General features: G+C 48.3%; 1 protein-coding gene across 9 annotated transcripts in view; it reads right to left on the reverse strand.

Moving 5' to 3' along the window:
- The window catches only part of LOC135570290 (broad substrate specificity ATP-binding cassette transporter ABCG2-like), a 68,153-nt gene that overhangs the window by 10,421 nt on the left and 33,972 nt on the right, over positions 1–23,760 (reverse strand). For 8 of the 9 annotated variants that reach the window (XM_065016407.1, XM_065016406.1, XM_065016403.1 and 5 more), the window contains 6 exons: positions 22,910–23,061; positions 17,821–17,919; positions 9,777–9,943; positions 8,185–8,336; positions 7,922–8,011; positions 6,569–6,693 (listed from right to left, as the gene is read on the reverse strand). In XM_065016407.1, the coding sequence (XP_064872479.1) occupies positions 6,569–6,693; positions 7,922–8,011; positions 8,185–8,336; positions 9,777–9,943; positions 17,821–17,919; positions 22,910–23,061 (785 nt within the window). The remainder of the gene's footprint in view (positions 1–6,568; positions 6,694–7,921; positions 8,012–8,184; positions 8,337–9,776; positions 9,944–17,820; positions 17,920–22,909; positions 23,062–23,760) is intronic. The other variant, XM_065016410.1, reaches the window with a different exon arrangement.

A 23,760-nucleotide genomic window follows, 5' to 3' on the forward strand; every position in this document is an offset into this window, starting at 1 on the left:
GTTCTGAACTGTGTGTGTGTGTGGTGTGTTCTGAACTGTGTGTGTGTGTGGTGTGTTCTGAACTGTGTGTGTGTGTGGTGTGTTCTGAACTGTGTGTGTGTGGTGTGTTCTGAACTGTGTGTGTGTGTGGTGTGTTCTGAACTGTGTGTGTGTGTGGTGTGTTCTGAACTGTGTGTGTGTGTGGTGTGTTCTGAACTGTGTGTGTGTGTGGTGTGTTCTGAACTGTGTGTGTGTGTGTGGTGTGTGTTCTGAACTGTGTGTGTGTGGTGTGTTCTGAACTGTGTGTGTGTGGTGTGTTCTGAACTGTGTGTGTGTGGTGTGTTCTGAACTGTGTGTGTGTGGTGTGTTCTGAACTGTGTGTGTGTGGTGTGTTCTGAACTGTGTGTGTGTGTGGTGTGTTCTGAACTGTGTGTGTGTGTGGTGTGTTCTGAACTGTGTGTGTGTGGTGTGTTCTGAACTGTGTGTGTGTGGTGTGTTCTGAACTGTGTGTGTGTGTGTGTGTTCTGAACTGTGTGTGTGTGTGGTGTGTTCTGAACTGTGTGTGTGTGTTGTGTGTTCTGACCCGTGTGTGTGTGTGTGTGTGTTCTGAACTGTGTGTGTGTGTGGTGTGTTCTGAACTGTGTGTGTGTGTGTGTGTGTGTTCTGAACTGTGTGTGTGTGTGGTGTGTTCTGAACTGTGTGTGTGTGTGTGTGTTCTGAACTGTGTGTGTGTGTGGTGTGTTCTGAACTGTGTGTGTGTGTTGTGTGTTCTGACCCGTGTGTGTGTGTGTGTGTGTGTTCTGAACTGTGTGTGTTCTGAACTGTGTGTGTGTGTGGTGTGTTCTGAACTGTGTGTTGTGTGTGTTCTGAACTGTGTGTGTGTGTTGTGTGTTCTGAACTGTGTGTGTGTGTGGTGTGTTCTGAACTGTGTGTGTGTGTGTGTGTTCTGAACTGTGTGTGTGTGTGTGTGTTCTGAACTGTGTGTGTGTGTGTGTGTGTGTTCTGACCCGTGTGTGTGTGTGTGTGTGTGTTCTGACCCGTGTGTGTGTGTGGTGTGTTCTGAACTGTGTGTGTGTGTTCTGAACTGTGTGTGTGTGTGTGTGTTCTGACCCGTGTGTGTGTGTGTGTGTTCTGACCCGTGTGTGTGTGTGTGTGTTCTGACCCGTGTGTGTTGTGTGTATAGTAGGCGATGGATGTGTCTGTATGGTCCATACCCATCATATAGTAGGTGATGGCTGTGTGTATCTGTGTATGGTTCATACCATCATATAGTAGGTGATGGCTGTGTGTATGGTTCATACCCATCATATAGTAGGTGATGGCTGTGTGTATCTGTGTATGGTTCATACCATCATATAGTAGGTGATGGCTGTGTGTATGGTTCATACCCATCATATAGTAGGTGATGGCTGTGTGTATGGTTCATACCCATCATATAGTAGGTGATGGCTGTGTGTATGGTTCATACCCATCATATAGTAGGTGATGGCTGTGTGTATGGTTCATACCCATCATATAGTAGGCGATGGCTGTGTGTATGGTTCATACCCATCATATAGTAGGTGATGGCTGTGTGTATGGTTCATACCCATCATATAGTAGGTGATGGCTGTGTGTATGGTTCATACCCATCATATAGTAGGTGATGGCTGTGTGTATCTGTGTATGGTTCATACCCATCATATAGTAGGCGATGGCTGTGTGTATGGTTCATACCCATCATATAGTAGGTGATGGCTGTGTGTATGGTTCATACCCATCATATAGTAGGCGATGGCTGTGTGTATGGTTCATACCCATCATATAGTAGGCGATGGCTGTGTGGTTCATACCCATCATATAGTAGGCGATGGCTGTGTGTATGGTTCATACCCATCATATAGTAGGTGATGGCTGTGTGTATGGTTCATACCCATCATATAGTAGGTGATGGCTGTGTGTATGGTTCATACCCATCATATAGTAGGTGATGGCTGTGTGTATGGTTCATACCCATCATATAGTAGGTGATGGCTGTGTGTATCTGTGTATGGTTCATACCCATCATATAGTAGGCGATGGCTGTGTGTATGGTTCATACCCATCATATAGTAGGTGATGGCTGTGTGTATGGTTCATACCCATCATATAGTAGGTGATGGCTGTGTGTATGGTTCATACCCATCATATAGTAGGTGATGGCTGTGTGTATGGTTCATACCCATCATATAGTAGGTGATGGCTGTGTGTATGGTTCATACCCATCATATAGTAGGCGATGGCTGTGTGTATGGTTCATACCATCATACAGTAGGAGATGGCTGTGTGTATGGTTCATACCCATCATATAGTAGGCGATGGCTGTGTGTATGGTTCATACCATCATATAGTAGGTGATGGCTGTGTGTATGGTTCATACCCATCATATAGTAGGTGATGGCTGTGTGTGGTTCATACCATCATATAGTAGGTGATGGCTGTGTGTGGTTCATACCATCATATAGTAGGTGATGGCTGTGTGTATGGTTCATACCCATCATATAGTAGGTGATGGCTGTGTGGTTCATACCCATCATATAGTAGGTGATGGCTGTGTGTATGGTTCATACCCATCATAGAGTAGGCGATGGCTGTATGTATGGTACATACCCATCATATAGTAGGCGATGGCTGTATGGTTCATACCCATCATATAGTAGGTGATGGCTGTGTGTGGTTCATACCATCATATAGTAGGTGATGGCTGTGTGTGGTTCATATCATCATATAGTAGGTGATGGCTGTGTGTATGGTTCATACCCATCATCTGACGTATTGCGTCAGATGGAAATATTGACGAATACGCTGATTCGGTGTGCGAGTTCATTAGAACGTGCGTCGAAGATGTCTTTCCAATAGCAACGATAAAAACATTCCCAAACCAGAAACCGTGGATTGATGGCAGCATTCGCGTGAAACTGAAAGCGCGAACCACTGCTTTTAATCAGGGCAAGGTGTCTGGTAATATGTCCGAATATAAACAATGCAGCTATTCCCTCCGCAAGGCTATTAAACAAGCTAAGCGTCAGTACAGAGACAAAGTGGAATCTCAATTCAATGGCTCAGACACAAGAGGCATGTGGCAGGGTCTACAGTCAATCACGGACTACAAGAAGAAACCCAGCCCAGTCACGGACCAGGATGTCTTGCTCCCAGGCAGACTAAATCACTTTTTGCCCGCTTTGAGGACAATACAGTGCCACTGACACTGCCTGCAACGAAAACATGCAGTCTCTCCTTCACTGCAGCCGAGGTGAGTAAGACATTTAAACGTGTTAACCCTCGCAAGGCTGCAGGCCCAGACGGCATCCCCAGCCGCGCCCTCAGAGCATGCGCAGACCAGCTGGCCGGTGTGTTTACGGACATATTCAATCAATCCCTATACCAGTCTGCTGTTCCCACATGCTTCAAGAGGGCCACCATTGTTCCTGTTCCCAAGAAAGCTAAGGTAACTGAGCTAAACGACTACCGCCCCGTAGCACTCACTTCCGTCATCATGAAGTGCTTTGAGAGACTAGTCAAGGACCATATCACCTCCACCCTACCTGACACCCTAGACCCACTCCAATTTGCTTACCGCCCAAATAGGTCCACAGACGATGCAATCTCAACCACACTGCACACTGCCCTAACCCACCTGGACAAGAGGAATACCTATGTGAGAATGCTGTTCATCGACTACAGCTCGGCATTCAATACCATAGTACCCTCCAAGCTCGTCATCAAGCTCGAGACCCTGGGTCTCGACCCGCCCCTGTGCAACTGGGTACTGGACTTCCTGACGGGCCGCCCACAGGTGGTGAGGGTAGGCAACAACATCTCCTCCCGCTGATCCTCAACACGGGGCCCCACAAGGGTGCGTTCTGAGCCCTCTCCTGTACTCCCTGTTCACCCACGACTGCGTGGCCATGCACGCCTCCAACTCAATCATCAAGTTTGCGGACGACACAACAGTGGTAGGCTTGATTACCAACAACGACGAGACGGCCTACAGGGAGGAGGTGAGGGCCCTCGGAGTGTGGTGTCAGGAAAATAACCTCACACTCAACGTCAACAAAACTAAGGAGATGATTGTGGACTTCAGGAAACAGCAGAGGGAACACCCCTATCCACATCGATGGATCAGTAGTGGAGAGGGTAGCAAGTTTTAAGTTCCTTGGCATACACATCACAGACAAACTGAATTGGTCCACTCACACTGACAGCGTCGTGAAGAAGTCAGCGCAGCAGCGCCTCTTCAACCTCAGGAGGCTGAAGAAATTCGGCTTGTCACCAAAAGCACTCACAAACTTCTACAGATGCACAATCGAGAGCATCCTGGCGAGCTGTATCACCGCCTGGTACGGCAACTGCTCCGCCCTCAACCGTAAGGCTCTCCAGAGGGTAGTGAGGTCTGCACAACGCATCACCGGGGGCAAACTACCTGCCCTCCAGGACACCTACACCACCCGATGTTACAGGAAGGCCATAAAGATCATCAAGGACATCAACCACCCAAACCACTGCCTGTTCACCCCGCTATCATCCAGAAGGCGAGGTCAGTACAGGTGCATCAAAGCTGGGACCGAGAGACTGAAAAACAGCTTCTATCTCAAGGCCATCAGACTGTTAAACAGCAATCACTAACATTGAGTGGCTGCTGCCAACACACTGTCATTGACACTGACCCAACTCCAGCCACTTTAATAATGGGAATTGATGGGAAATGATGTAAATATATCACTAGCCACTTTAAACAATGCTACCTTATATAATGTTACTTACCCTACACTATTCATCTCATATGCATATGTATATACTGTACTCTAGATCATCGACTGCATTCTTATGTCACTAGCCACTTTAACTATGCCACTTTGTTTACTTTGTCTACATACTCATCTCATATGTATATACTGTACTCGATACCATCTACTGTATGTTGCTCTGTACCATCACTCATTCATATATCCTTATGTACATATTCCTTATCCCCTTACACTGTGTATAAGACAGTAGTTTTGGAATTGTTAGTTAGATTACTTGTTGGTTATCACTGCATTGTCGGAACTAGAAGCACAAGCATTTCGCTACACTCGCATTAACATCTGCTAACCATGTGTATGTGACAAATAAAATTTGATTTGATTTGATATAGTAGGTGATGGCTGTGTGTATGGTTCATACCCATCATATAGTAGGCGATGGCTGTGTGTATGGTTCATACCCATCATATAGTAGGAGATGGCTGTGTGTATGGTTCATACCCATCATATAGTAGGTGATGGCTGTGTGTATGGTTCATACCCATCATATAGTAGGTGATGGCTGTGTGTATGGTTCATACCCATCATATAGTAGGTGATGGCTGTGTGTATGGTTCATACCCATCATATAGTAGGCGATGGCTGTGTGTATGGTTCATACCCATCATATAGTAGGTGATGGCTGTGTGTATGGTTCATACCCATCATATAGGTGATGGCTGTGTGTATGGTTCATACCCATCATATAGTAGGTGATGGCTGTGTGTATGGTTCATACCCATCATATAGTAGGCGATGGCTGTGTGTATGGTTCATACCCATCATATAGTAGGTGATGGCTGTGTGGTTCATACCCATCATATAGTAGGTGATGGCTGTGTGTGGTTCATACCATCATATAGTAGGTGATGGCTGTGTGTGGTTCATACCATCATATAGTAGGTGATGGCTGTGTGTATGGTTCATACCCATCATATAGTAGGTGATGGCTGTGTGTATGGTTCATACCCATCATATAGTAGGTGATGGCTGTGTGTATGGTTCATACCCATCATATAGTAGGCGATGGCTGTATGGTTCATACCATCATATAGTAGGCGATGGCTGTGTGTATGGTTCATACCCATCATATAGTAGGTGATGGCTGTGTATGGTTCATACCCATCATATAGTAGGTGATGGCTGTGTGTATGGTTCATACCCATCATATAGTAGGCGATGGCTGTGTGTGTGGTTCATACCCATCATATAGTAGGTGATGGCTGTGTGGTTCATACCCATCATATAGTAGGTGATGGCTGTGTGTATGGTTCATACCATCATATAGTAGGCGATGGCTGTGTGTGGTTCATACCCATCATATAGTAGGTGATGGCTGTGTGTATGGTTCATACCCATCATAGAGTAGGCGATGGCTGTATGTATGGTACATACCCATCATATAGTAGGCGATGGCTGTATGGTTCATACCCATCATATAGTAGGTGATGGCTGTGTGTGGTTCATACCATCATATAGTAGGTGATGGCTGTGTATGGTTCATACCATCATATAGTAGGCGATGGCTGTGTGTATGGTTCATACCCATCATATAGTAGGTGATGGCTGTGTGTATGGTTCATACCCATCATATAGTAGGCGATGGCTGTGTGTATGGTTCATACCCATCATATAGTAGGAGATGGCTGTGTGTATGGTTCATACCCATCATATAGTAGGTGATGGCTGTGTGTGTATGGTTCATACCCATCATATAGTAGGTGATGGCTGTGTGTGTGGTTCATACCCATCATATAGTAGGTGATGGCTGTGTGTATGGTTCATACCCATCATATAGTAGGCGATTGCTGAGAAGACGAGGATAGGGACAATGCGGTTGGGGATGAGGTCAGCGAATATCTTAGACAGGAAGTAGACGGACGTACGGTAGTACCCACTAGAGTTCTCATGGCTGAAACACACAGAGAGTCAGAACACAGAGAAAGAGAGAGAGAGAGTCAGAACACACACACAGAGAGAGAGAGAGAGAGAGAGTCAGAACACACACAGAGAGAGTCAGAACACACAGAGAGAGTCAGAACACACAGAGAGAGAGAGAGAGAGAGTCAGAACACACAGAGAGTCAGAACACACAGAGAGAGTCAGAACACACAGAGAGAGTCAGAACACACAGAGAGAGTCAGAACACACACACAGAGAATCAGAATACACACACACACAGAGAATCAGAATACACACAGAGAGTCAGAATACACACAGAGAGTCAGAATACACACAGAGAGTCAGAATACACACAGAGAGTCAGAATACACACACAAACACACAGAGAGAGCGAGACAAAACACACACAGAGTAAGAACACACAGAGTCAGAACACACACAGAGAGTCAGAATACACACAGAGATAGAGTCAGAACACACAAACACACAGAGAGTCAGAACACACAGAGAAAGTCAGAACAACCAGAGAGTCAGAACACACACAGAGAGAGTCAGAACACACAGAGAAAGTCAGAACAACCAGAGAGTCAGAACACACACAGAGAGAGTCAGAACACACAAACACACAGAGAGTCAGAACACACACAGAGAGTCAGAACACACAGAGAGTCAGAATACACACAGAGAGAGAGAGAGAGTCAGAACACACAGAGCAATTCAGAACACACAGAGATAGTCAGAATACACACAGAGATAGTCAGAACACACAGAGTCAGAACACACACAGAGAGAGTCTGAACACACACAGTGAGAGTCTGAACACACACAGAGAGAGTCTGAACACACAGAGAGAGTCTGAACACACACAGACTGAGTCTGAACACACACAGAGAGAGTCTGAACACACACAGAGAGAGTCTGAACACACACAGAGAGAGTCTGAACACACACAGAGAGAGTCTGAACACACACAGAGAGAGTCTGAACACACACAGAGAGAGTCTGAACACACACAGAGAGAGTCTGAACACACACAGAGAGAGTCTGAACACACACAGAGAGAGTCAGAACACACAGAGAGAGAGTCAGAACACACAGAGAGAGAGTCAGAACACACACAGAGAGAGTCTGAACACACACAGAGAGAGTCTGAACACACACAGAGAGAGTCAGAACACACAGAGAGAGTCAGAACACACAGAGAGAGAGTCAGAACACATACAAACAGAAAGACTCACATGAACAGAGCTCTCTCATTGATGAAGAGTTCCACAGCTGAAAGATTCCCAAACACCATGTTGATGATGAGGAAAAAGAATGCTCCCATCCTGAGAGAGAGAGAATAAAGAATAGATACTGCTGCACTGTGAGACACACAGACAATACAGACAGGACAGACAGACAAGACGTACAGACAGACAGACAGACAAGACGTACAGACAGACAGACAGACAGACAGACAGACAGACAGACAGACAGGACAGATAGACAAGACAGACACCTGTTCTGTAGGGCTTCAGGTAGAGTCAGGGGGATCTGGTAGTAAATGAGGCCGACCAGCAGAGCGAAGAAGATGTTGAGGGCCAGCTGAGCGTACGATGTCTGGGGGTTCCTGAGAGAGTTCACCACCATACGACCACCCACTATCCTCATCTAGAGAACACACACACACAGTATCCTCATCTAGAGAACACACACACAGTATCCTCATCTAGAGAACACACACACACAGTATCCTCATCTAGAGAACACACACACACAGTATCCTCATCTAGAGAACACACACACAGTATCCTCATCTAGAGAACACACACACACAGTATCCTCATCTAGAGAACACACACACACACACAGTATCCTCATCTAGAGAACACACACACACACACAGTATCCTCATCTAGAGAACACACACACACACAGTATCCTCATCTAGAGAACACACACACACACACAGTATCCTCATCTAGAGAACACACACAGCCACACAGTATCCTCATCTAGAGAACACACACAGCCACACAGTATCCTCATCTAGAGAACACACACACACACACAGTATCCTCATCTAGAGAACACACACACACACAGTATCCTCATCTAGAGAACACACACAGCCACACAGTATCCTCATCTAGAGAACACACACACACACAGTATCCTCATCTAGAGAACACATACACACAGTATCCTCATCTAGAGAACACACACACACACACAGTATCCTCATCTAGAGAACACACACACACACACACAGTATCCTCATCTAGAGAACACATACACACAGTATCCTCATCTAGAGAACACACACAGCCACACAGTATCCTCATCTAGAGAACACACACACAGCCACACAGTATCCTCATCTAGAGAACACACACACAGCCACACAGTATCCTCATCTAGAGAACACACACACAGTATCCTCATCTAGAGAACACACACACAGCCACACAGTATCCTCCTCTTCAACACATTATATAACAGAACCACACATCTAGATAACACTTTTCATACAGTGCCAGGTCGCCCAAAGTTCATCATGAGTTTACAACTTAATGATGAACTCAGAGCACACAAACAAACACTCCATAATAACTCTCAACTCTAACAGTTCTAGAACGCTCAACTCTAACAGTTCTAGAACGCTCAACTCTAACAGTTCTAGAACGCTCAACTCTAACAGTTCTAGAACGCTCAACTCTAACAGTTCTAGAACGCTCAACTCTAACAGTTCTAGAACGCTCAACTCTAACAGTTCTAGAACGCTCAACTCTAACAGTTCTAGAACGCTCAACTCTAACAGTTCTGGAACACTCAACTCTAACAGTTCTAGAACGCTCAACTCTAACAGTTCTAGAACGCTCAACTCTAACAGTTCTAGAACGCTCAACTCTAACAGTTCTAGAACGCTCAACTCTAACAGTTCTAGAACGCTCAACTCTAACAGTTCTAGAACGCTCAACTCTAACAGTTCTAGAACGCTCAACTCTAACAGTTCTAGAACGCTCAACTCTAACAGTTCTGGAACACTCAGCTATACAGTTCTGGAATTCTCGCTGTGAGGGTTCAGACAGAGCTCAGTGATTAGCTGACCTGGTACCAGAAGGAGGTGACGTAGTCAGCCTTCTGTCCCTGACCTCCGACCCCTCCCTCCAGACCCTGGGTCAAATGGTCCAGCTCCTCCACCACCCTCTGGTACTGAGTTGACTGTCTGTAGCTCACTGCCAGAAGGTTGCTGTTGTCACAGTTCTCCTTATCATCTAGGGAGGAGAGGTTAGGGTCAGCAGAGGTTATGGTCTGTAGGGGTTAGGGTCAGCAGAGGTTAGGGTCTGTAGGGGTTAGGGTCTGTAGGGGTTAGGGTCTGTAGGGGTTAGGGTCTATAGAGGTTAGGGTCAGCAGAGGTTAGGGTCTGTAGGGGTTAGGGTCTATAGAGGTTAGGGTCAGCAGAGGTTAGGGTCTGTAGGGGTTAGGGTCTGTAGGGGTTAGGGTCTGTAGGGGTTAGGGTCTGTAGGGGTTAGGGTCTGTAGGGGTTAGGGTCTATAGGGTCTATAGGGGTTAGGGTCTATAGGGGTTAGGGTCTGTAGGGGTTAGGGTCTGTAGGGGTTAGGGTCTGTAGGGGTTAGGGTCTGTAGGGTCTGTAGGGGTTAGGGTCTGTAGGGGTTAGGGTCAGCAGAGGTTAGGGTCTGTAGGGGTTAGGGTCAGCAGAGGTTAGGGTCTGTAGGGGTTAGGGTCTGTAGGGTTTAGGGTCTGTAGGGGTTAGGGTCAGCAGAGGTTAGGGTCTGTAGGGGTTAGGGTCTGTAGGGGTTAGGGTCTGTAGGGGTTAGGGTCTGTAGGGGTTAGGGTCTGTAGGGGTTAGGGTCTGTAGGGTCTGTAGGGGTTAGGGTCTGTAGGGGTTAGGGTCTGTAGGGTCTGTAGGGGTTAGGGTCTGTAGGGTTTAGGGTCTGTAGAGGTTAGGGTCTGTAGGGGTTAGGGTCTGTAGAGGTTAGGGTCTGTAGGGTCTGTAGGAGTTAGGGTCTGTAGGGTCTGTAGGGGTTAGGGTCTATAGGGGTTAGGGTCTGTAGGGGTTAGGGTCTGTAGGGGTTAGGGTCTGTAGGGGTTAGGGTCTGTAGGGTCTGTAGGGTTAGGGTCTGTAGGGGTTAGGGTCTGTAGGGGTTAGGGTCTGTAGGGGTTAGGGTCTATAGGGGTTAGGGTCTATAGGGGTTAGGGTCTATAGGGGTTAGGGTCTGTAGGGGTTAGGGTCTGTAGGGGTTAGGGTCTATAGGGGTTAGGGTCTGTAGGGGTTAGGGTCTGTAGGGGTTAGGGTCTGTAGGGGTTAGGGTCTGTAGGGGTTAGGGTCTGTAGGGGTTAGGGTCTGTAGGGTCTGTAGGGGTTAGGGTCTGTAGGGGTTAGGGTCTGTAGGGGTTAGGGTCTGTAGGGTCTGTAGGGGTTAGGGTCTATAGGGGTTAGGGTCTGTAGGGTCTGTAGGGGTTAGGGTCTATAGGGGTTAGGGTCTGTAGGGGTTAGGGTCTGTAGGGTCTGTAGAGGTTAGGGTCTGTAGGGTCTGTAGAGGTTAGGGTCTGTAGGGTCTGTAGAGGTTAGGGGCTGTAGGGTCTGTAGAGGTTAGGGTCTGTAGGGTCTGTAGAGGTTAGGGTCTATAGGGGTTAGGGTCTGTAGAGGTTAGGGTCTGTAGGGGTTAGGGTCTGTAGGGGTTAGGGTCTGTAGGGGTTAGGGTCTGTAGGGGTTAGGGTCTGTAGGGGTTAGGGTCTGTAGGGGTTAGGGTCTGTAGGGGTTAGGGTCTGTAGGGGTTAGGGTCTGTAGAGGTTAGGGTCTGTAGAGGTTAGGGTCTGTAGGGGTTAGGGTCTGTAGGGGTTAGGGTCTGTAGGGGTTAGGGTCTGTAGGGGTTAGGGTCTGTAGGGGTTAGGGTCAGCAGAGGTTAGGGTCTGTAGGGTCTGTAGGGTTTAGGGTCTGTAGAGGTTAGGGTCTATAGGGGTTAGGGTCTATAGGGGTTAGGGTCTATAGGAGTTAGGGTCTATAGGGGTTAGGGTCTGTAGGGGTTAGGGTCTGTAGGGGTTAGGGTCTGTAGGGGTTAGGGTCTGTAGAGGTTAGGGTCTGTAGGGTCTGTAGGGGTTAGGGTCTGTAGGGTCTGTAGGGGTTAGGGTCTATAGGGGTTAGGGTCTGTAGGGGTTAGGGTCTGTAGGGGTTAGGGTCTGTAGGGGTTAGGGTCTGTAGGGGTTAGGGTCTGTAGGGGTTAGGGTCTGTAGGGGTTAGGGTCTGTAGGGGTTAGGGTCAGCAGAGGTTAGGGTCTGTAGGGTTAGGGTCTGTAGGGGTTAGGGTATGTAGGGGTTAGGGTCAGCAGAGGTTAGGGTCTGTAGGGGTTAGGGTCTGTAGGGTCTGTAGGGGTTAGGGTCTGTAGGGGTTAGGGTCTGTAGAGGTTAGGGTCTGTAGGGTCTGTAGGGGTTAGGGTCTGTAGGGGTTAGGGTCTGTAGGGGTTAGGGTCTGTAGGGGTTAGGGTCTGTAGGGTCTGTAGAGGTTAGGGTCTGTAGGGTCTGTAGAGGTTAGGGTCTGTAGGGTCTGTAGAGGTTAGGGTCTATAGGGGTTAGGGTCTGTAGGGGTTAGGGTCTGTAGGGGTTAGGGTCTGTAGGGGTTAGGGTCTGTAGGGGTTAGGGTCTGTAGGGGTTAGGGTCTGTAGAGGTTAGGGTCTGTAGGGGTTAGGGTCTGTAGGGGTTAGGGTCTATAGAGGTTAGGGTCTGTAGGGGTTAGGGTCTGTAGGGTCTGTAGGGGTTAGGGTCTATAGGGGTTAGGGTCAGCAGAGGTTAGGGTCTGTAGGGGTTAGGGTCAGCAGAGGTTAGGGTCTGTAGGGGTTAGGGTCAGCAGAGGTTAGGGTCTGTAGGGGTTAGGGTCTGTAGGGGTTAGGGTCTGTAGGGGTTAGGGTCTGTAGGGGTTAGGGTCAGCAGAGGTTAGGGTCTGTAGGGGTTAGGGTCTGTAGGGTCTGTAGGGGTTAGGGTCTGTAGGGGTTAGGGTCTGTAGGGGTTAGGGTCTGTAGGGGTTAGGGTCTGTAGGGGTTAGGGTCTATAGGGGTTAGGGTCTATAGGGGTTAGGGTCTATAGGGGTTAGGGTCTGTAGGGGTTAGGGTCTGTAGAGGTTAGGGTCTGTAGGGTCTGTAGGGGTTAGGGTCTGTAGGGGTTAGGGTCTGTAGGGGTTAGGGTCTATAGGGGTTAGGGTCTATAGGGGTTAGGGTCTGTAGGGGTTAGGGTCTGTAGAGGTTAGGGTCTGTAGGGTCTGTAGGGGTTAGGGTCTGTAGGGGTTAGGGTCTGTAGGGGTTAGGGTCAGCAGAGGTTAGGGTTTGTAGGGGTTAGGGTCTGTAGGGGTTAGGGTCTATAGGGGTTAGGGTCTATAGGGGTTAGGGTCTGTAGAGGTTAGGGTCTGTAGGGGTTAGGGTCTATTGGGTCTATAGGGGTTAGGGTCTATTGGGTCTATAGGGGTTAGGGTCTATTGGGTCTGTAGGGGTTAGGGTCTATTGGGTCTATAGGGGTTAGGGTCTATTGGGTCTGTAGGGGTTAGGGTCTATTGGGTCTGTAGGGGTTAGGGTCTATTGGGTCTATAGGGGTTAGGGTCTGTAGGGGTTAGGGTCTGTAGGGTCTGCAGGGGTTAGGGTCTGTAGGGGTTAGGGTCTGTAGGGTCTGTAGGGGTTAGGGTCTGTAGGGGTTAGGGTCTGTAGGGGTTAGGGTCTGTAGAGGTTAGGGTCTATAGGGGTTAGGGTCTATAGGGGTTAGGGTCTATAGGGGTTAGGGTCTATAGGGGTTAGGGTCTGTAGGGGTTAGGGTCTGTAGGGGTTAGGGTCTGTAGGGGTTAGGGTCTGTAGAAGTTAGGGTCTGTAGGGTCTGTAGGGGTTAGGGTCTGTAGGGTCTGTAGGGGTTAGGGTCTATAGGGGTTAGGGTCTGTAGGGGTTAGGGTCTGTAGGGGTTAGGGTCTGTAGGGGTTAGGGTCTATAGGGGTTAGGGTCTGTAGGGGTTAGGGTCTGTAGGGGTTAGGGTCAGCAGAGGTTAGGGTCTGTAGGGGTTAGGGTCATTAGAGGTTAGGGTCTGTAGGGGTTAGGGTCATTAGAGGTTAGGGTCTGTAGGGGTTAGGGTCATTAGAGGTTAGGGTCTGTAGGGGTTAGGGTCATTAGAGGTTAGGGTCTGTAGGGGTTAGGGTCTGTAGGGGTTAGGGTCAGCAGAGGTTAGGGTCTGTAGGGGTTAGGGTCTGTAGGGGTTAGGGTCTGTAGGGGTTAGGGTCTATAGAGGTTAGGGTCTGTAGGGGTTAGGGTCTATAGGGGTTAGGGTCAGCAGAGGTTAGGGTCTGTAGGGGTTAGGGTCTGTAGGGTCTGTAGGGGTTAGGGTCTGTAGGGGTTAGGGTCTATAGGGTCTATAGGGGTTAGGGTCTGTAGGGGTTAGGGTCTGTAGGGTCTGTAGGGGTTAGGGTCTGTAGGGGTTAGGGTCTGTAGGGGTTAGGGTCTGTAGGGTCTGTAGAGGTTAGGGTCTGTAGGGTCTGTAGGGGTTAGGGTCTGTAGGGGTTAGGGTCTGTAGGGGTTAGGGTCTGTAGGGGTTAGGGTCTGTAGGGGTTAGGGTCTGTAGGGGTTAGGGTCTGTAGGGTCTGTAGAGGTTAGGGTCTGTAGGGTCTGTAGGGGTTAGGGTCTGTAGGGTCTGTAGGGGTTAGGGTCTGTAGGGTCTGTAGGGGTTAGGGTCTGTAGGGGTTAGGGTCTGTAGGGGTTAGGGTCTGTAGGGTTAGGGTCTATAGAGGTTAGGGTCTGTAGGGGTTAGGGTCTATAGGGTTAGGGTCAGCAGAGGTTAGGGTCTGTAGGGGTTAGGGTCTGTAGGGTCTAGGGGTTAGGGTCTATTGGGTCTGTAGGGGTTAGGGTCTATTGGGTCTGTAGGGGTTAGGGTCTATTGGGTCTATAGGGGTTAGGGTCTGTAGGGGTTAGGGTCTGTAGGGTCTGCAGGGGTTAGGGTCTGTAGGGGTTAGGGTCTGTAGGGTCTGTAGGGGTTAGGGTCTGTAGGGGTTAGGGTCTGTAGAGGTTAGGGTCTATAGGGGTTAGGGTCTATAGGGGTTAGGGTCTATAGGGGTTAGGGTCTGTAGGGGTTAGGGTCTGTAGGGGTTAGGGTCTGTAGGGGTTAGGGTCTGTAGGGGTTAGGGTCTGTAGGGTCTCTGTAGGGTTAGGGTCTGTAGGGTCTGTAGGGGTTAGGGTCTGTAGGGTCTGTAGGGGTTAGGGTCTGTAGGGTCTGTAGGGGTTAGGGTCTGTAGGGGTTAGGGTCTGTAGGGGTTAGGGTCTGTAGGGGTTAGGGTCTATAGAGGTTAGGGTCTGTAGGGGTTAGGGTCTATAGGGGTTAGGGTCAGCAGAGGTTAGGGTCTGTAGGGGTTAGGGTCTGTAGGGGTTAGGGTCTGTAGGGGTTAGGGTCTGTAGGGGTTAGGGTCTGTAGGGGTTAGGGTCTGTAGGGGTTAGGGTCTATAGAGGTTAGGGTCTGTAGGGGTTAGGGTCTATAGGGGTTAGGGTCAGCAGAGGTTAGGGTCTGTAGGGGTTAGGGTCTGTAGGGTCTATAGGGGTTAGGGTCTATTGGGTCTGTAGGGGTTAGGGTCTATTGGGTCTGTAGGGGTTAGGGTCTATTGGGTCTATAGGGGTTAGGGTCTGTAGGGGTTAGGGTCTGTAGGGTCTGCAGGGGTTAGGGTCTGTAGGGGTTAGGGTCTGTAGGGTCTGTAGGGGTTAGGGTCTGTAGGGGTTAGGGTCTGTAGAGGTTAGGGTCTATAGGGGTTAGGGTCTATAGGGGTTAGGGTCTATAGGGGTTAGGGTCTGTAGGGGTTAGGGTCTGTAGGGGTTAGGGTCTGTAGGGGTTAGGGTCTGTAGGAGTTAGGGTCTGTAGGGGTTAGGGTCTGTAGAAGTTAGGGTCTGTAGGGTCTGTAGGGGTTAGGGTCTGTAGGGTCTGTAGGGGTTAGGGTCTATAGGGGTTAGGGTCTGTAGGGGTTAGGGTCTGTAGGGGTTAGGGTCTGTAGGGGTTAGGGTCTGTAGAGGTTAGGGTCTATAGGGGTTAGGGTCTGTAGGGGTTAGGGTCTGTAGGGGTTAGGGTCAGCAGGGGTTAGGGTCTGTAGGGGTTAGGGTCATTAGAGGTTAGGGTCTGTAGGGGTTAGGGTCATTAGAGGTTAGGGTCTGTAGGGGTTAGGGTCATTAGAGGTTAGGGTCTGTAGGGGTTAGGGTCTGTAGGGGTTAGGGTCAGCAGAGGTTAGGGTCTGTAGGGGTTAGGGTCTGTAGGGGTTAGGGTCTATAGAGGTTAGGGTCTGTAGGGGTTAGGGTCTATAGGGGTTAGGGTCAGCAGAGGTTAGGGTCTGTAGGGTTTAGGGTCTGTAGGGTCTGTAGGGGTTAGGGTCTGTAGGGGTTAGGGTCTATAGGGTCTATAGGGGTTAGGGTCTGTAGGGGTTAGGGTCTGTAGGGTCTGTAGGGGTTAGGGTCTGTAGGGTTAGGGTCTGTAGGGGTTAGGGTCTGTAGGGTCTGTAGAGGTTAGGGTCTGTAGGGTCTGTAGGGGTTAGGGTCTGTAGGGGTTAGGGTCTGTAGGGGTTAGGGTCTGTAGGGGTTAGGGTCTGTAGGGGTTAGGGTCTGTAGGGTCTGTAGAGGTTAGGGTCTGTAGGGTCTGTAGGGGTTAGGGTCTGTAGGGTCTGTCTGTAGGGGTTAGGGTCTGTAGGGTCTGTAGGGGTTAGGGTCTGTAGGGGTTAGGGTCTATAGAGGTTAGGGTCTGTAGGGGTTAGGGTCTATAGGGGTTAGGGTCAGCAGAGGTTAGGGTCTGTAGGGGTTAGGGTCTGTAGGGTCTATAGGGGTTAGGGTCTATTGGGTCTGTAGGGGTTAGGGTCTATTGGGTCTGTAGGGGTTAGGGTCTATTGGGTCTATAGGGGTTAGGGTCTGTAGGGGTTAGGGTCTGTAGGGTCTGCAGGGGTTAGGGTCTGTAGGCGTTAGGGTCTGTAGGGTCTGTAGGGGTTAGGGTCTGTAGGGGTTAGGGTCTGTAGAGGTTAGGGTCTATAGGGGTTAGGGTCTATAGGGGTTAGGGTCTATAGGGGTTAGGGTCTGTAGGGGTTAGGGTCTGTAGGGGTTAGGGTCTGTAGGGGTTAGGGTCTGTAGGGGTTAGGGTCTGTAGGAGTTAGGGTCTGTAGGGGTTAGGGTCTGTAGAAGTTAGGGTCTGTAGGGTCTGTAGGGGTTAGGGTCTGTAGGGTCTGTAGGGGTTAGGGTCTATAGGGGTTAGGGTCTGTAGGGGTTAGGGTCTGTAGGGGTTAGGGTCTGTAGGGGTTAGGGTCTGTAGAGGTTAGGGTCTATAGGGGTTAGGGTCTGTAGGGGTTAGGGTCTGTAGGGGTTAGGGTCAGCAGGGGTTAGGGTCTGTAGGGGTTAGGGTCAGCAGAGGTTAGGGTCTGTAGGGGTTAGGGTCATTAGAGGTTAGGGTCTGTAGGGGTTAGGGTCATTAGAGGTTAGGGTCTGTAGGGGTTAGGGTCATTAGAGGTTAGGGTCTGTAGGGGTTAGGGTCATTAGAGGTTAGGGTCTGTAGGGGTTAGGGTCTGTAGGGGTTAGGGTCAGCAGAGGTTAGGGTCTGTAGGGGTTAGGGTCTGTAGGGGTTAGGGTCTATAGAGGTTAGGGTCTGTAGGGGTTAGGGTCTATAGGGGTTAGGGTCAGCAGAGGTTAGGGTCTGTAGGGTTTAGGGTCTGTAGGGTCTGTAGGGGTTAGGGTCTGTAGGGGTTAGGGTCTATAGGGTCTATAGGGGTTAGGGTCTGTAGGGGTTAGGGTCTGTAGGGTCTGTAGGGGTTAGGGTCTGTAGGGGTTAGGGTCTGTAGGGGTTAGGGTCTGTAGGGTCTGTAGAGGTTAGGGTCTGTAGGGTCTGTAGGGGTTAGGGTCTGTAGGGGTTAGGGTCTGTAGGGGTTAGGGTCTGTAGGGGTTAGGGTCTGTAGGGGTTAGGGTCTGTAGGGTCTGTAGAGGTTAGGGTCTGTAGGGTCTGTAGGGGTTAGGGTCTGTAGGGTCTGTAGGGGTTAGGGTCTGTAGGGTCTGTAGGGGTTAGGGTCTGTAGGGGTTAGGGTCTGTAGGGGTTAGGGTCTGTAGGGGTTAGGGTCTATAGTGGTTAGGGTCTGCAGAGGTGTGTGTGTGGTGTGTGTGTACCATAGTTAAATGAAGTGATGTTTAGTGTAGACTGAGCCTCTCCGTTAGTGACGTCTAGGAAGAAGTCAGAGGGGTTGTTGAACGGCTCACAGTGATACCCTGCAACACAACAACAACAACAACAGCAGTGATACCCTGCAACACAACAACAACAACAACAGCAGTGATACCCTGCAACACAACAACAACAACAACAGCAGTGATACCCTGCAACACAACAACAGTGATACCCTGCAACACAACAACAGCAGTGATACCCTGCAACACAACAACAACAGCAGTGATACCCTGCAACACAACAACAACAACAACAGCAGTGATACCCTGCAACACAACAACAGTGATACCCTGCAACACAACAACAGCAGTGATACCCTGCAACACAACAACAGTGATACCCTGCAACAACAACAACAACAACAGTGATACCCTGCAACACCAAAACAACAGCAGTGATACCCTGCAACACAACAACAACAGCAGTGATACCCTGCAACAACAACAACAACAGCAGTGATACCCTGCAACAACAACAACAACAACAACAGCAGTGATACCCTGCAACACCAAAACAACAGCAGTGATACCCTACAACAACAACAACAGCAGTGATACCCTGCAACAACAACAACAACAGCAGTGATACCCTGCAACAACAACAACAGCAGTGATACCCTGCAACAACAACAACAACAACAACAGTGATACCCTGCAACACCAAAACAACAGCAGTGATACCCTGCAACACAACAACAACAGCAGTGATACCCTACAACAACAACAGTGATACCCTGCAACAACAACAACAACAACAACAGTGATACCCTGCAACACAACAACAACAACAGTGATACCCTGCAATACCACAACAACAACAACAGCAGTGATACCCTGCAACACAACAACAGTGATACCCTGCAACACAACAGCAGTGATACCCTGCAACACAACAACAACAACAACAGCAGTGATACCCTGCAACACAACAACAACAACAACAGCAGTGATACCCTGCAACACAACAACAACAACAACAGCAGTGATACCCTGCAACACAACAACAACAACAACAACAGCAGTGATACCCTGCAACACAACAACAACAACAGCAGTGATACCCTGCAACACAACAACAACAACAGCAGTGATACCCTGCAACACAACAACAACAACAGTGATACCCTGCAACACAACAACAACAGTGATACCCTGCAACAACAACAGTGATACCCTGCAACACAACAACAACAGTGATACCCTGCAACACAACAACAACAGTGATACCCTGCAACAACAACAACAACAACAACAGTGATACCCTGCAACACAACAACAACAGTGATGCCCTGCAACAACAACAGTGATACCCTGCAACAACAACAGTGATACCCTGCAACACAACAACAACAGTGATACCCTGCAACAACAACAACAACAGTGATACCCTGCAACACAACAACAACAGTGATACCCTGCAACACAACAACAACAACAGTGATACCCTGCAACACAACAACAACAGTGATACCCTGCAACACAACAACAACAGTGATACCCTGCAACACAACAACAACAGTGATACCCTGCAACAACAACAACAACAGTGATACCCTGCAACAACAACAGTGATACCCTGCAACAACAACAGTGATACCCTGCAACACAACAACAACAGTGATACCCTGCAACACAACAACAGTGATACCCTGCAACACAACAACAACAACAACAGTGATACCCTGCAACACAACAACAACAGTGATACCCTGCAACACAACAACAACAGTGATACCCTGCAACAACAACAACAACAGTGATACCCTGCAACACAACAACAACAACAGTGATACCCTGCAACACAACAACAACAACAACAGTGATACCCTGCAACACAACAACAACAACAACAGTGATACCCTGCAACACAACAACAACAACAGTGATACCCTGCAACACAACAACAACAGTGATACCCTGCAACAACAACAACAAGTGATACCCTGCAACACAACAACAACAGTGATACCCTGCAACACAACAACAACAACAACAGTGATACCCTGCAACACAACAACAACAGTGATACCCTGCAACAACAACAACAACAGTGATACCCTGCAACACAACAACAGCAGTGATACCCTGCAACACAACAACAACAACAGTGATACCCTGCAACACAACAACAACATTGATACCCTGCAACACAACAACAACAGTGATACCCTGCAACACAACAACAACAACACAGTGATACCCTGCAACACAACAACAACAACAGTGATACCCTGCAACACCAACAACAACAGTGATACCCTGCAACACAACAACAACAACAACAGTGATACCCTGCAACACCAACAACAACAGTGATACCCTGCAACACCAACAACAACAGTGATACCCTGCAACACAACAACAACAACAACAGTGATACCCTGCAACACAACAACAACAGTGATACCCTGCAACACAACAACAGTGATACCCTGCAACACAACAACAACAGTGATACCCTGCAACACAACAACAACAACAGTGATACCCTACAACAACAACAACAACAACAGTGATACCCTACAACAACAACAACAGTGATACCCTGCAACAACAACAACAACAACAACAGTGATACCCTGCAACACAACAACAACAACAGTGATACCCTGCAACACAACAACAACAACAGTGATACCCTGCAACACAACAACAACAACAGTGATACCCTGCAACACAACAACAACAACAGTGATACCCTGCAACAACAACAACAACAGTGATACCCTGCAACAACAACAACAACAGTGATACCCTGCAACAACAACAACAACAACAGTGATACCCTGCAACAACAACAACAACAGTGATACCCTACAACAACAACAACAGTGATACCCTGCAACACAACAACAACAGTGATACCCTGCAACACAACAACAACAACAGTGATACCCTACAACAACAGTGATACCCTACAACAACAGTGATACCCTACAACAACAACAACAGTGATACCCTGCAACAACAACAACAACAACAGTGATACCCTGCAACACAACAACAACAACAGTGATACCCTACAACACAACAACAACAACAGTGATACCCTGCAACAACAACAACAACAGTGATACCCTGCAACACAACAACAGCAGTGATACCCTGCAACACAACAACAACAACAGTGATACCCTGCAACACAACAACAACAGTGATACCCTGCAACACAACAACAGCAGTGATACCCTGCAACACAACAACAACAACAGTGATACCCTGCAACACAACAACAACATTGATACCCTGCAACACAACAACAACAACAGTGATACCCTGCAACACAACAACAACAGTGATACCCTGCAACACAACAACAACAACAGTGATACCCTGCAACACAACAACAACAACAGTGATACCCTACAACACAACAACAACAGTGATACCCTGCAACACAACAACAACAACAGTGATACCCTGCAACACAACAACAACAACAGTGATACCCTGCAACAACAACAACAACAACAGTGATACCCTGCAACAACAACAACAGTGATACCCTGCAACACAACAACAACAACAGTGATACCCTGCAACACAACAACAACAGTGATACCCTGCAACAACAACAACAACAACAACAGTGATACCCTGCAACACAACAACAACAACAGTGATACCCTGCAACACAACAACAACAACAGTGATACCCTACAACACAACAACAACAACAGTGATACCCTGCAACACAACAACAGTGATACCCTGCAACACAACAACAGCAGTGATACCCTGCAACACAACAACAACAGCAGTGATACCCTGCAACACAACAACAACAACAACAGTGATACCCTGCAACACAACAACAACAGTGATACCCTGCAACAACAACAACAACAGTGATACCCTGCAACACAACAACAACAACAACAGTGATACCCTGCAACACAACAACAACAACAACAGTGATACCCTGCAACACAACAACAACAGTGATACCCTGCAACACAACAACAACAACAACAGTGATACCCTGCAACACAACAACAACAACAACAGTGATACCCTGCAACACAACAACAACAACAACAGTGATACCCTGCAACACAACAACAACAACACAGTGATACCCTGCAACACAACAACAGTGATACCCTGCAACACAACAACAACAGTGATACCCTGCAACACAACAACAACAACAGTGATACCCTACAACAACAACAACAGTGATACCCTACAACAACAACAACAGTGATACCCTGCATCAACAACAACAACAACAGTGATACCCTGCAACACAACAACAACAACAGTGATACCCTACAACACAACAACAACAGTGATACCCTGCAACACAACAACAACAACAGTGATACCCTGCAACACAACAACAACAACAGTGATACCCTGCAACAACAACAACAACAGTGATACCCTGCAACAACAACAACAGTGATACCCTGCAACACAACAACAACAACAGTGATACCCTGCAACACAACAACAACAGTGATACCCTGCAACAACAACAACAACAACAACAGTGATACCCTGCAACACAACAACAACAACAGTGATACCCTGCAACACAACAACAACAACAGTGATACCCTACAACACAACAACAACAACAGTGATACCCTGCAACACAACAACAACAACAGTGATACCCTGCAACACAACAACAGCAGTGATACCCTGCAACACAACAACAACAGCAGTGATACCCTGCAACACAACAACAACAACAGTGATACCCTACAACAACAACAACAGTGATACCCTACAACAACAACAACAGTGATACCCTACAACAACAACAACAGTGATACCCTGCAACACAACAACAACAACAGTGATACCCTGCAACACAACAACAACAACAGTGATACCCTGCAACACAACAACAACACACACACAGTCTGAGATAGAACACTTCCACTTTTTTTATTATTAACTCAGGGCCAACTCTCCTCCCTCTCTCTCCTCCCTCCCCTCTCTCTCCTCCCTCAGTCCAAGTCAGTGAAGTAGCTCAGGGCCTTCCCAGCAGCTCCAGCGTACCTCCCCTCCCCTCCCTTACCCAAGTCAGTGAAGTAGCTCAGGGCCTTCCCGGCAGCTCCAGCGTACACCAACTCTCCTCGGTGCATCAGGGTCAGGTGGTCAAAGTGGCTGAAGATTGAGTAACGAGGCTGATGGATGGAGAACACGATAGTCTTACCGCTTCTAGACAGCCTGGGACACACATACACAGAGAGAGAGTCAGACACACAGAGAGAGAGTCAGACACAGAGAGAGAGAGAGACAGAGAGAGAGAGAGAGTCAGACACACAGAGAGAGAGAGAGTCAGACACACAGAGAGAGAGAGAGAGACAGACACACAGAGAGAGAGAGAGTCAGACACACAGAGAGAGAGAGAGTCAGACACACAGAGAGAGAGAGAGTCAGACACACAGAGAGAGTCAGACACACGTGGGTGAGTTTGAGCGGTGCAAGCGTGTGTATGTCTGTCTGTCTGTACCTATGCAGTAGGTTGATGATGTGTTCTGTCTGTACCTATGCAGTAGGTTGATGATGTGGTCTGTCTGTATCTATGCAGTAGGTTGATGATGTGGCCTGTCTGTACCTATGCAGTAGGTTGATGATGTGGTCTGTCTGTATCTATGCAGTAGGTTGATGATGTGGCCTGTCTGTACCTATGCAGTAGGTTGACGATGTGGTCTGTCTGTACCTATGCAGTAGGTTGATGATGTGGTCTGTCTGTACAGTAGGTTGATGATGTGGTCTGTCTGTACCTATGCAGTAGGTTGATGTGGTCTGTCTGTACAGTAGGTTGATGATGTGGTCTGTCTGTACCTATGCAGTAGGTTGATGATGTGGTCTGTCTGTACCTATGAAGTAGGTTGATGATGTGGTCTGTCTGTACCTATGAGG

Source organism: Oncorhynchus nerka, unplaced genomic scaffold, assembly GCF_034236695.1.
Source record: "Oncorhynchus nerka isolate Pitt River unplaced genomic scaffold, Oner_Uvic_2.0 unplaced_scaffold_993, whole genome shotgun sequence".
NCBI classification, from domain to species: Eukaryota; Metazoa; Chordata; class Actinopteri; order Salmoniformes; family Salmonidae; genus Oncorhynchus; species Oncorhynchus nerka.